Raw genomic sequence first — 14,828 nt, 5'->3', positions numbered from 1 at the left:
TCACCAGCTGGCAGGTGCTCTCCCCCTTGCCTGGACGAAGAGGGGGACTATACATACTGAGCAGAAAAATCACGGTCTGGCTCTCCACAAGCACAATGGCAGGTCTGGCCCCACAACACCATCAGCAGCTGGTCTTGGAGAATGCTTACACATGCTCAACTAATACTTCATGGGAAGTCCCAACACTGAGATGGTTTAAACCACCATCTCAGTAGCTTGCAATTCGTGCCTCTCAGGTAGAATTCAACAGTGGCCCGCACATCTCTCTGAGGTTTAGCACAGACACCCTTCAATGATGTTTAAAAATTATGAGAGAGATAGACAGAGAGACAGGCTAACAGACATCCTTAGGTAAAAGAGAAATTTAGCTATTTCAAATCATTCCAAGTAAAAAAAAAAAAAATATATATATATAAAAAAATGAGTAATTACACTTTCTCTAACTTTTTTATATTGGAATGGAGCAAAGAAAGTCACCAAATGTATTATTTTAAAACTGTGAATAGATAATTCATCAAGTTAATTGAATTGCTATTGCTGTTTTCATTATTAATACATACAACAAAAAGACATTTGGCAAGCAACATAGGGACTGTTAACTATTTCAGGTTGCTCACTTCTTAGTAGTCTTTTTGTTTGTTTCTGCTTCTTTCCTCCTAATCTTTGGTTTTTAACAAGATGCAGTCAGCTAAAAAGTAAGCTAGAGGAAACAATAAGAAAAGCAGATAATAGTGCAAAAAATGCTTTCTAGGTAATTCATAGTGTTGCTTGTGTCAGTGTCCTGCTCAGACAAAAGGACAGGCACTGAATATTAGGAAGACCAAAGTTTATCAGTATCATAATAGTTAAGCTAAGTTTGTTGTAGTCCACACTCTTCAAGGATAGACCAGTAAGAAAGCAAATGTTTTCTTATCTAGATCCTACACAAAATCATTTTCCACTTTTAAACAGTGTGCCCAGTTTAGTATTATTTTTGAACAAGCACCTTACTGTATCTTGAATATAACATTATATGCCTTATTTCAAGAGATACTTCATTTTTTTTTAAATTCAAATATCATCTCAGATTCTCTTCTATAGACTTTATTAAAATCTCACGTAGACAATTAGAACTGAAATATGTCAAATGGGTTGATTCAGATCCAAAACTAGAAAATACATAGCAGAAGAGGTTTGGATGAGTAAAAACCAGGAAGGAGAATAAAGGCCCAACAAACATCAGAAGTGATACGTAAAATATTAAAGAGCTGAATTAATTCTTTTACAGCAATCACAACATCAAACAAAACATGAAGATACGTTCCTTAAATCCAAAGGAATGTGGTGGCATATGCATTTTTAACAAGAACAATAGACCGGTTTTTGCATGCTAGTTAATTTGAGATGCCTGAGGGATGGGATGCCATCCAGAGGGACTGGGACAAGCTTGAGAAGTGGACCATGTGAACATCATAAGCTTCAACAAGACCAAGTGCAAGGTCTTGCACATGGGTCAGGGCGAGTCATGGTATCAATACAGGCTGGGCAGAAAAAGGACTGAGAGCAGCCCTGCAGAAAAGGACTTGGGCGTTCTGGTGGATAAAAAGCTGGACATGACCCAGTAAAATGCACTTGCAGCCTAGAAGGTCGGTCATATCCTGGGCTACATCTAAAGAAGTGTGGTCAGCAGGTCAAGGGAGGTGATTCTGCCCCTCTACTCCACTCTTGTGAGACCCCACCTGCATCCAGCTCTGAGGCCCCCAAAGTAAGAGGGACACAGACCTGTTGAAGAGAGTTCAGAGGAGGCCACAAAATATGATCAGAGGGATGAAGCACCTCTCCTGTGAAGACAGGCTTAGAGAGTTGGGGTTGTTCAGTCTGGAGAACAGAAGGCTCCAGGGGAGACCTTATTGCAGCCTTTTAGTGCTTAAAGGGGGCCTATAAGAAAATGAGGACAGACTTTTTTGCAGGGCCTGTTGTGATAGGACAAGGAGTAACGGTTTTAAACTAAAAATGAGTAGATTTGGACTAGGTATATGGAAAAAAAAATTACGGTGAGGTTGGTAAAACACTGGAACAGGTTCCCCAGAGAGGTGGTAGATGCCCCATTCCAGGAAATATTCCAGGACAGGATGAACAGGGCTCTGAGCAAACTGATCTAGTTGAAGATGCCCCTGCTCATTGCAGGGGGGCTGAACAAGATGAGGTTCCAGCCCAAACTATTCTATGATTCTATAGTGCATCAACATCAAGCATTTCGTACAACCTGCTGTCCCCAACTACCTAAAAATCTGGAGATATTGTACTATTTCAATACATCAGACAAAAACTTAGGCTGTCCTTACCTGCCTATGTTTAAATATGATAACCAAAGCTACTATTTCACTTCATCTCTTACTTCTTCAGACACAAGAGTAGCCGAGTTTTCAAAACAATCCACCCAACCCAGTAAAACACTATATTTGAGTTGCCATGGCTTAATGAAACATTGGATTTGAATATGACTTAAGCACACAGAAGGTATAGTCCAAACCACTCAATAAATTCCCTCCCTATAAATATTAATATATATTCTACACAAAGAAAAGAAAAAAGCAAAGCCTGAACATGACTTGCACAAGTCTTTTCTCATGGTCTAAAAAATTATGTGCAGTCAACCATGTCAGAATGTACCATTATGGAAAATTAGTATATAAATGAAGAACACAGATTTAGATCTGAATTGAAGAGCACCTTAAGAACATACATTCTCATAAAACAAGCCCTAACCTCCATGCAAAGTCCAGTCTGAAACTGCCATGAGGTAAAATCAATTAAAATAGAAAAACATCCAGGTGGTTTGGGTAGCAATAAATTTTAATAGTAAAACATTAATTGTTGGACAGATGTTAATGTAACTTTTCTATAAGCCTTAAAGCTCATAGCTCTGCAGATCAGATCAAGTCTTCCCTACCCGGGCTGTGGGAAATCAGTTAGGAAGATAGAACAAACAACTGCACAGGGCTAGGAAAAATGAAAGGCTGATATGCCATGGATGGTCTTCCCCAGAGGGGAGAGAGAGGGGAAAAAAAAAAAAAAAAAAAAAAAAAAAAAGAACAGGACACCACAACAGGAAACACAACAGGCAATCTCCTTCATTACACAGTAGTGATATTTTTTACTCAGAGTCTAATACCTACAAGCAGACATGGGGAACATCAACAGAATGTCAGAAGAGACAGAGGATCATTGAGTAAAAATCATAAATCCTTTAGGTCTACAACTGTGTCCTACTTCAGTCTCTGATGTGAATATTTAATTTGCACCATTTATGACAAAAATAGAAGTGTATTTACCTAAAAAAATTAAGGACCAAGCCTTTGTAAGTTCAGAGGAAAAAACAATCTTGCATCTTAACAAGATGTGAAATTCAAACACAATTCACAACAGGCTATTTTTTAGGCTGATGTCAAGCCCATTTCATGTGTTAACTGTAAATTTCAGAATGACCAACAGGCCCAGGTAACTGCAATAGCCATATACTATTTGTTTCTAGAGACATTATAATTTTATGCCTGTGCCATTTGAATCTCAAAATCCCAGAGCAGACAGGAGAACAAGCAGTGAACCCAGGCAGCAAGCAGGAGAATCTAGGCCAAAGTGGGAGAGAGATTCTCTTAGAAATTAACTATATTGCAAGCATGAGAGGGCGTGCAACAATTTACACAAATTGTATTTCAACTGCTCTTTCGCTCCCTCTTACATCTATCTGCAATACTAACAGAAAACTGTCATGCTTTTCCTCTTTGGAAGCCTCCCTCAGAAAAGGGAGAAAAAAAAACAAACAAAACCCCACATTTCCTACCCTTCTTGGTGGGTGAACTACCATAGAAAAAGAGATGCACAGAAATCGCTTCAATGTTCCTAAGGACTTCATCTGCACGTCATTCATTTATTGCCTTCTGGTTTTATTTATAGTTTATATTTGTGTTACTTTGACCAATATTCACAAATTCAGGAAGTTTTGGGTTTAGTAGTCAGTTTCACCATTAACTTTCAGTTACTGAATTGCTTGCATTGCAAGTACTGCAGGGAATTAATTCCCTGTCTAAAAATAAGATTTAAAAACCTTTTTATATACAAATATGTGAGAAGACCTAAGTCCTAAGCCCTGTTGAACCTGCTCAAGTGCCAACTGTCCTCTTCTTTCACCTCAAAGATAAATGCATGTTACTGGAATTCAATGCTATAAGTTCAGTGCCTCCAGGATACATGAATCAGATTCACCTAACATTTGGACGAGATCATCTTAACAACAGAGAAACATGCTCAGAAACTCAGTTTTATTTTCTCGTATTAGCAGTTTCTCATTAACCTTGACTTACCAAACCTGGTCACATGTGCTGAAAAACTGAACAGAAGCCTATGCTATATAAGGACTCAAAGTCTTCTGATACTTCCAAAACATCCCAAGCACTCTCTGGATAAGAATTTTTCATTAATGATCAAATACTTGTGAGTATGTTCAATGCTTTGTGATGTGGTCAAAACCAAAGATTATCATTACCATTTTCATAAACTGTAAGCAACCATTATAACTTGAAAAGTTATATAACAAACCCTTAAGAAGTTCATGAAGATTCATTTGGACAGACCAGTGAGGTGATAATGCACTAGTATTCTGTCACAAGAAGATTCAAGACCATAATTCTGAAATATTCAGGCCGAAACATGTAAGCTCATGTAGCAGCTATAAGCTTACACTAATAGTCTCAGATTTATTGAAGTTATACGCCTAGTAATTCGTACAGACTCATCAGTGATGATTGCTGCAGCAAATTATTACAGGTAAGTACAGTAAATTTATCTAGTGTTGGTAATAATTTCTACTGTCACACCATGGCAATCTATTTCTATAAATTTTCAAGGACTTCTCAAAAAGATGGTTGTTGAGCTCTATACTATTATTAATACCACTCATTCTCCAACTCATCACTTTGCCCAAAACTATGATTTATGTTCTTTGTGGCTGGAAGCCATTTTCTGTTGTGATTTAAGGAGGCTACTGAGTGCTTGACCTTTACGTATCTCTATAAAAACAGAAATAATATCTAACAAATATGGTCTTCTGTACATGTCAAGCATTTCAGCATTTCTGGAAGAAGCTAGTGTTTTCTTGCTCATTTTGTCCAAAGCATTTCCACAGAGAAGGAAGCTGAAACCTGTCCATATCTTCTGTTTATTCATTCTCCTACTTTCACAAGTACCCCTTGAAAGAGTTCAAGTGTCATTCATCCCAAACCAGTCCACCTCACTGACACACTTGAAAGCATCAAAATGCTGCTCCTAAATTCAACTGTACAGCTAGTATCTTGTCCGAACCACTAAGCCTTTTTTTTCTAGTTCTATCACTAGAAGATCTCAGAGCATGAAGAGACAGAGCTCCATTTTTTATGATAGTTTTCTTTTACCTGTTCATTTCTTTCTCAGTTTTAATATCTTAACAAAACTATGCCATAATGTCTTGCCATGTTCCCCAATATTCTGCAGTTTTAATATGACTTTATTAGTTTAAGTGCTCATATTTTGCTCTAACCTCACTCATTAAAATTCATCAAATAAAACCTGAAACAACTGAGGTTAATTCTCAACTACTTCAGTTTTATTGAAGTTTTCCTAAACATTTTTCTGCCTCTCTCTTCCTCAAAGGATATATAACTTCTTATTGTAACTGTTGCTTTTTCTTGTGTTGATTTTGGTGTATCTCATGCACATCTGCCTGATCTTCCTGGAATCTGTTGCACCTGAGGGAATACTATAACACCAGGATCCTCAACTTCAGCATGACTTTCTGCTGCATCATAGCCCATATTTCCTTTGCACTGACTAAAATGATTGCAAATTACGTGACCTTAGTATATGCACTCAATATTTTCACAGCAGTTGCTTGCTTTTAGCTAAACTAGCCTTTTAAGTGTCACTAGAGTGTTAGCTACGCTAGACATTATGTTATATGCTTTTAAACAATTAAGCACTTGTTTGATTGGTAGCAGTTGATATTAGATCCTCTTGTTTGTTTGGGTTTTTTTAATTATGATTGAATATTGCATGTTATTTCTAGACATCTATTGCAGGATCCCTACTGGGAGGTCTATGGCTATGTTCACATTACATCAGTTATAAAAACCACTCTGTGCTTAGAATATTTTAAAATAGAGTACACTAAGTTATTTTTCTGACAATATCTGGACACCATTTTCCCTTACAGGACCTCAAACACAGGTCAGAGAGCATCCATTGATATAAAAATGGCCTCTGGAATTAATCCTCAGATTCCCATTTCTGCAACACATTAGTTGCAAATTTCCTTCAGAGAATAGGGATAGCAACCATTTGTTGTGGCATACCAACAGAAAAGACAGCTGCTCAAGGGGTGTGCAGGACTCATAGAGCTGAAAGAACAAGTATCAACATTATTTGTTGATTCTGGCACACAGGTAGAAAGGAAGAACCTGACAGCACTGTGCTTGTGAAAAATGACTCCCCAGCATGGAATTTGTAATGAAAACACTGTCTAGCACCCCATGTGCGTGGGAGGGCATTTCGTGCTCTGTCAGGAACTTAATGCAGCAATGATGAAATTTAGTGATTGAAAGGTAAGTGGGAATGAGTGAATACTGTAGAATTCAAGGAAAAACAAGTTTTATGCAGTTTTAGAAAGAACAATTTAAGAACCTTCTTATTTCTGTGTAATCTAGGCCTCTTTTTTCCAAGCATAGCCTGTCCTATTATACTTGAAACATTAGGAAAAACTCATCTTGTAACAGGTGATACCAATATTCATACAGAATGTATGCATTAAAAACATACTCATGGAGTTACCTGCTTCCCTGTTCCTTTACCCGTTCTCTTACTATTTACCCTTTTTCTCTAATCACTGCGAGTTCAAAGAGTCTCTTCTAAGCGGAGCCCACAGTTTGAGTCAAATTTTCATACGTTATGTCAAAGCATCTGAAAACAGCTCATTTACTCCTAGCTATTAAATGCAAGTTTCACCATTACATCAAACATTTTGTAACCGGTATTTCACAAGGCTGTTAAAAGTCTTATGACTGTATAGGCAGTGTACAGCTGCAACTTCTACCATGCACAGGGTTTTGCTGCCATTTTCTTTAAAGAGTTAAAAAAATCCAATTTTTTTTTTTTTAAAGGCACTTTCCATCACCAGTTTTCTCATCTGATTTTTCACTTCAATCTACAGTTCACTTTCATCTACAGTTGACACATTTCTCCTGTTCCCCCCACTAGCATGCCTAAATAGTCACTGAAATCTGTCATATTAAGCAGAATATGCCATTGTAAGATGACAAATTAAATGATCTTTATACATTCAATTGAAGCATTTAAAGGTACCAGATAAAATGCTTGTGGAGTCACCTCAGTTTATTTACATCTCACCACTACTAATTACTTACCAACTTCTGACATCTAAAGACAGCACATTCAAATGTTATCAGGCACTGCAGATACTGCACATGCTCATTCCATCACCTATTTGGTCAACAGTCTGGAAAACAAAGTGTCCCTAAACCATATTACCCTTTTTGTTCATGCCTGTAATCATTTTAAGATCATTCGTATTTTGTACATGTTTAGGGAAAGTAGTTCAAAGAATTCTTCTAGGAATGGCAGAATTACTTGGTTGCAGTAGCAGGAAAAAATCTGCAGCACTTTTTCTTGGCCTTTTGCATATATACAACTTCAATTCCAGAAGACTAGAGATTTAGGACTATATTGGAGGAGTTATTCATAGGAAAAAAAAATAATGAAGGGGAAAGTTGAGAAGCAAAGAACAACTTGAAAAAGATAAGCTTTCTTATTCTCACTGGTGCTACTGACAATCAGAACTTCCGAAGTAAAAGCTACTTTATCAGATATGCAACTGAAATCCCATGCCACTTTACAGATAGTCTCAGCTAACTGTACAAACAAGAACACTGAAAACCACATAAATAACTCAGCATATGGCTAGCTATACATTTTAGTACACTTGTAATTTTCCCTTCTACTTTCTTAATGGCCTCAAGTTCAGCAACCGCTTTAGGAAGCTGACTACATGTTCATTTGCATAGGCTAGTACAATATACAGATCAGCCTAGCTAAACACAGCATATTGCAGCCTCCACTTGTGCATGGCAAGGTTCCACACAGGCACGCAATGGAAACAGCTGAACAGCACAGTCATTATGCACCTAAAAGCACGCCCAACACAGCCTACTGCAAGGGCTGCACAGGCTTGTTCAATTTAGCAACTCCACCTCTGCCCAAGCAGCTGTTACCACGCACATATTTACCACCATTAAACAATCTCACACAGCAGTCTCTCCAATTTGTCACCACGTTTTTACCTCGTGGCTTTCCAAGAAAGGCTACAAAGGCCACCAAAGAGGCCAAGGCTAAAGAAACCATTGCTAAAACCAAAATACCAGTACCAGGAATAATTAGTCTGTTTGTGCTATACTGTGGCAACAAACACAGTGAACAGTTCATGTTTCTGCATCCAATTTTACTTCAGGAAGAGAAACAAAATACTAAATATCGTGGAAAGAAGACTAATTTTTTACTGATTATTCTACTTAAATAAAATCGTATTTCAAAATAAATTCTGTTCAAATGACAACTAAAGAGTGCCAAGAAACATATTTGCTAGGTTAAAACCAGCCTTAATTCAGAACTTGTTTCAATGATGCAGCAATAATAATTTGCACTACAAAATACTTATTCAAAACTAGACTGTATTTAAAAAAAAAAAAAAAAAAAAAAAGACGACACCAGGCTGGTTATATTTATATTTTCACAAAATGTGAAACTCTCAGCAATTAATTAGAATACACATTTTTAAAATTCTGTGCATTACGTATAAGTGTCAAAGATTTGAAGCAAGTATTAAGGTACTTTAAAGACCTTAAATAAGACATTGCTAGTGCACAAAAATAATTTCAAAAACAATTGTAATTCCTCTGTTATTTCCACAGTCAAAACAAAAACAAATATCATTTTTAATAAGTAATACACTAAATTTATTAAAAAAGAACACACATTAATGAAACCTTTGTCTTAAATATGACTCATGAGGACAAAAGGTGTTCAGCATAACTAAAGAACAAGTGACGTTACCAGGTTTATCTAATTTTATACTGAAAGGACTTAAAACCAAGCAAAAGATTCAGAAAAATGATGAGTTATTTTGGTTAACAGTAATCACTGAACCATTTCAAATAGACATATTGAAGCCCTGATTCATGATTGCACTCTTAAATCTTCTTTACCTCTATGTCTACTTATAAAAAGAGCAGTGCATAAGAATTAGTAAAATTATGATCTCTTTAAAAAGAAACAATGCTTGAAATATACTATATTTGAACAAATAACTATTTTTGGTGCTATACTTCAGGTAATTTTTAGACCTTTTCCTGTGAAATTAGGGTAGTGATACCCTATAACTCAAAAGCAGAAACCGAAGTTGAACTGAACATATGCTGGCAATGACAGATCAAACAGATACGTAAGAGGTTGTGAGCAATAGACTGGAAAAAGCTTTTACATATAAAATAAGTAATCATAGGCTTACAGAATATAATTCAGGCTGTGTAAATGAAGACTAGTCACCTTAACCCACCATAGCTGTGTCTGAGCTTTACAGCAGGTTCAAGAAAAAAACCAAAAAACACAAACAAACAAACAAACAAACAAACTTACAAGGACAGATACATGGATGAATTTTGAGCACTTGAGACTAAAGAAACAAGCTCTGTGCTATGTGGCCTTACAACGTATAGGCCCAGGGTTTCTGACTCCACACTATTTATGTCAAAAGTGATTTCACCAGACAGCAATCACCCACAGTTTGCTATTTTCACACATTTCGTTTACCTTTAAGTCAGCATCTTTTGATCTGTTGTTTTTTTTTTTTTTTTTAATTTGCCTAGGCTTTTCACAACTTCAGAACTTTCCTACCAGGGATTTTTCTCTGCCCTTTATTATCCCATCCAATGTAAATCTAATTCTTCTGCTTTATTAATTCTTACCTACTCTTTTTTTAATAATGAATGCTCATCCATTAGTCATAACTTCTACACCACATCTACCATGAAAGTCTTCCATACTCAAACAGTAGAACACAGGTGTTACTGGGGATAATTAAAAAGATCCTTACCTTTCCAAAATCTCTCACATCGAACAAATCGAATGCTTCAAAAAGTTCACTTTTCTTCATGCCAAATATTTCACAACATGCCGAAAGAAAAGTCCTTATATTCTTCAAGCAAAGAAACTAGAGGAAAGAAAACAAAAATACTAAGCTTTAAGAGTGTCCATTAGCAACTTATGTGCTCACTTCGGTCAGAAGTATGTTATGAAATTCACCAATATAATTATTTCTAGGTCAGCACTTCCGCTATGCTGCAGTCTTCCACTGGTTCTAATTCAGCCATGAAAGTTCCCTGCAGACTCAAAAGCACTAGCCAAATTCTAAGTAGACACTTTGTGAACAGAATCTATTTTCTCTCTTTCTACATAAACAAAGCAGAATGACAATATGCTACTAGATACAAATTAATCTAAATACAGACTTGCTTTTCTGTTATCTACAGGCAGCATAGAATAAAGCAAATAAAGTTACATTAATAAAGTTGTATGAATATGAGAAAGTATACATCAAGTGTCTTCAGCTGTTAAAAGTCTACTTTGAATGTTTAATGAACACATGTGTACCGTCTTAACACCCTGAAGACGTTATGAATACATATCCTCCATCTGGAACACAGGAGTGGATGAAATTTTCAACTGAGAAGACACAATTTAGGTAGTAGATGTTTAAGATACTCAAACCACCATGATTTCTGTACTGGATTAAAGGCTATTTCCCTTGAAGTTATCTACATGTATTGATGATCATCTGAGTCTGGAAAAACATAAAGCTTCTGCCACAGTGCTCTCCTTACAAGGCTTTTAATGCATTTTCCTGTAGGCCATTTTTTTGAAAGACCTTACCAGTGCAAAACATAACTATCAATAGCATTGCAGTAACTACAGAGGGATACCTAAAAAGTGCAATAGTCATTCTTGATAATGATTACCACCATAAGGTAGTAATCTAGTAATCACTAGTAATCACTACTACCTGATGAGGACATTAGCTCCATAAAGATGATCCATTATGCAGTATAGTTCAAAAGCAAATATGATACCTATAAGCAACAGTATTTCAAATGACACAGCACTGTGGCTTACAATATGCCTTTTAAAAGTACTGATACAGCAACTCAGTATCAAACTGAGCTCCTAGAGTTCTCCATGTTACAGTGGATTCATAGCAATGAGGATTATTTACATTAGGACAGATTAAAGAACGGCTATATATTACAACTTAATGTTGTTTATTAAAGCAGTGTTTCTGATATTAATACAGACTGTCACAGCCATACCTTTCCTGAGTGCAAAGTAACAAATACCTTAAACTGTCACTCAAAGTACATCACTGCTTTACCTTCAGCATGAGACAGCAAAATACCAATTCAACAGGGAGCCCTACATCATACATTACATAGAGCTAACCAGCCAGACACAGAAAAAGCAGAGCACCTGATCAGATTTACAGCAAGGTTACACATATGAAAGCACTGATTCAACAAGAGAAGCTTCAGAAGTAAACAACTCTAGTAGATGGTTCTGGACATCAAGACAACAACTGACAAACTCAATGTGAAGCATTACAAAAGCAGTCCTGCACCAGTCAAAGGTTCCAGAAAGGCATCTGTGACTGTCAACTGCCACATCAAGTGTAAGGGGCCACAGAGGTACTCAGTGGAGCTGTAGCCTCCACTCTTCCGTCCACTCCAAACAGAGCCATCAGCACCTGCTTCCAGCTCACATGGGGCAGTGGGTGCAGGCTATGTACTGGCCTGCTTGAGGACAACACTGCATTTATGCCAGACTGCTCTTACACCTAGTGAAATTTTTAAAATGAGGCTAGCTTGCTTAGTCATTACCACCAGCTTCTCTGGTTTTGCAAAGATTATAACTTTCAATTCAAAATTACAAGGTTAGAGGGCTAAGAGATTAAAAACTTATGTGCTTCTTCCACCATGATGCTGGTAGAACGAACTAGAACATGAGCTCATTTGGGAGTCCACAGCTTTAAGAAAAAATATGGCACACACAAAGTTACTATTGTGTTCTGATTATTTTTTTCCTCAGGTTTTTATTTGTTTTTATTAAAAGCCATCAAGGGCCATTAGGTTTGTCAAATGCAGAAGATTCAACTTGAATAGGGAATTTACTTTTTAACATTTAAATGCTGACTGACAACATTTTTCTTTGCTGGAAAACTCAGCTGCCTTTTTAAAAGATAAGTTTTGAGTTTAGATTAGGTAGTGCTGAAGTCTGCCAGTGCAAAGAAAGATTACAGCTGCATTAAGTTGTGTGCTCACACCTCTAAAGAGAACAAGAAGTTAAGGGAGAGACAGGAGCTGTCATAGGCCAAAAATCAGGCCAAGATATGCTAGAGAGCATTTTAGGGAGTTGCATTCAGCTTCTTAATATAGCTATAAGAATCATTTAATGTATCAGCAGTTATGCGCAAACAAAACATCCTTCCCATTCTGTGAAGTTTCTCCAATTATTCTTAACAGATATCTCCTACAATAAAAGATATCTCAAATTTGGAGGGAACTTCATGACCTCAGCCTTTTGTGTTTAAATTATCATTACTATGAATTATATGCAAATGGATGGGGGAGCATATTACAAAAAAATGAAGTTTCCCTTAACCCACCTGTTTTAAAGAAAATGTTGAAGTAAGTAAGTAAGAACATTCCAAAGAATTGAATTTATAAGAGAGACCAAATCCCCCACTCTCCCCAGTCTGTTTTTTAAATACTCACTAATTCATTGAGTGGTAAATTGCACTTAACATGTATCACATATTAAACAGACTAGACATAATTATAATCTAATATTCAATTGCCACATGGCAACACAGCAGTTATATTACATTTCTTGTAGGCTCTAGATACCACAGACTCAGCATTTGTCAAATTTACTTGCACTGAGATGGGACCACATCATCAATGAGCATGTGCCAAATGGTGCCTTCACCAGAACAGGCCTCCTGACAAAACAGCCTAACCCTCTGCTGGTTCAAAGATGGCTTAGTGAGGGATCTAGTGATTCAGTATACATCAATTTTAACTTGTAAAATGAAAGGCTTATTACTGAATTAATAAGCTAACCACAATAACTACAAGGTTAAAACTGTGAGACTACTAAAACCAAAAATGTGTTCATATTTGTATGGACTCATTTTGCAATAAAATAGATGAGAAAGAAAATATTTTTTAAAAACTTGCTATATGCTACTCATGTTTTGGAGAAGTTGTTTGATTACATTGCCCAGAAAATTTTCAGAAATATTTCCAAAACTTTATATTGCGATCATCTAAAAAAACAATTTTCCTCAGTGAAAACAAAGGTTTTTATTGCTGTGGTTGTTGTATGGAGAAGTACAAATTAGTAAAAGAAACCTCCAAATTAAAAAAACAAACAAACAAACAAACAAAACAAAACATACACCTAAAATCTGGGATGTTCTATAAAAGACAACCTCCTTGCTGGCAATAAAAAAAAGGCACCATCAGTCTGCAGTCTCTCATTAGTTAAGTACAGTCCTCAGGATATTTGGAAGCCTACTACTTCATTGTGTTTCTTTTCAAAGAAAACATTATACTTCGGCACACCACAAGGGAGATCATTAAAGGCATAAAGAGCAGCTGAGTACCCAGTTCTCTTAGAGATGCAAGGAAAGCTTGCAATGTCTCACTTGCTCCAATCTCAGAAAGTCTCTTCCACAGGAAATGTTGTCTTTCAGCACAAGAACTGGTTCTTTTTTATTTTTAATTACTTGGCTATATTAGGAGAAAACAGTTAAAAATTCTTAATACATGAATCAGTAAAAATATTGCAGTAGGGCAGTATAAGCCGTGAATCCAAAAGAGTTTACACTAGTGAAAAACACAGCTCGTATCTGGCTCATCGCCAGGCATACCATGAGAGGAGAGCACACCCAGCACCCAGAGACACATCAACAAAATCTCAACCCATTGGGGTTCAGGGCACTGAGAACAACTTTCAATATTAACATCTGTAAATTATCAAGACATTTCTAAAGCACACTCACGTTTCACAGCATAAGTAGCTATAGTGATACAAACCGATAATGTCATTATCAGAACTGCTGAAATTGTACACCTCTTGTCATAAACCACTGTGTTTTTATGGAATGGATTATAGTTTTAGTGGCCTCTAGTCCATTCTGCACTCAATTTCATTTTGTAAGAGGCATTTATACAACACTTATAAAAACGAAAAGCAAGTTTGAGACAAAAAAAGTCTATTACCTAAAAAAGCTGGTATGGTTTATATAATTGAGACTGTATTTGTCTGGACTTAAAGCAGAAGAGAGTGGGCAAACCAAACTATACTAAGTTGCACAGAAAAAGCATGCTGTTCTCTACCATAACATTTGCACTTCACACAAAAAGAAACATCTACTTGAGTCTCTTTTCAACACAGTACATGGTTATGTGTGCTGACAGAAATGTATAGATGTATTTTACAAAGGGTACTGAATAGAAATGACTAATTAGACAAAAAGCACAAGCAGGACTGTAGCTGCCCACAGGGAAGAGGGATTTCTCTAACTAGGCCACTAATGAAGTGAAAGATTAAATGCAAAAAGAAAAAAAAGAATCAATTTCATATAGCCTCTATTCATATAATCTTAGGGCTACATTTCAGAAAAAATATTTTAG

The 14,828-nt window shown here is 36.5% G+C and overlaps 1 protein-coding gene across 1 annotated transcript in view; it reads right to left on the bottom strand.

The window, feature by feature from the left end:
- The window catches only part of VAV3 (vav guanine nucleotide exchange factor 3), a 161,777-nt gene that overhangs the window by 123,041 nt on the left and 23,908 nt on the right, over positions 1-14,828 (bottom strand). Inside the window, exon 2 of the mRNA XM_082052620.1 lies at positions 10,175-10,291. Coding sequence (XP_081908746.1) covers positions 10,175-10,291 — 117 coding nt within the window. The remainder of the gene's footprint in view (positions 1-10,174; positions 10,292-14,828) is intronic.

Source organism: Streptopelia decaocto (genome assembly GCF_964273445.1).
Source record: "Streptopelia decaocto genome assembly, chromosome: 5".
Taxonomy (NCBI): domain Eukaryota; kingdom Metazoa; phylum Chordata; class Aves; order Columbiformes; family Columbidae; genus Streptopelia; species Streptopelia decaocto.
The sequence above is the reverse complement of the archived record's forward strand: the minus strand, read 5'-3'. Positions and strand labels throughout refer to the sequence as shown.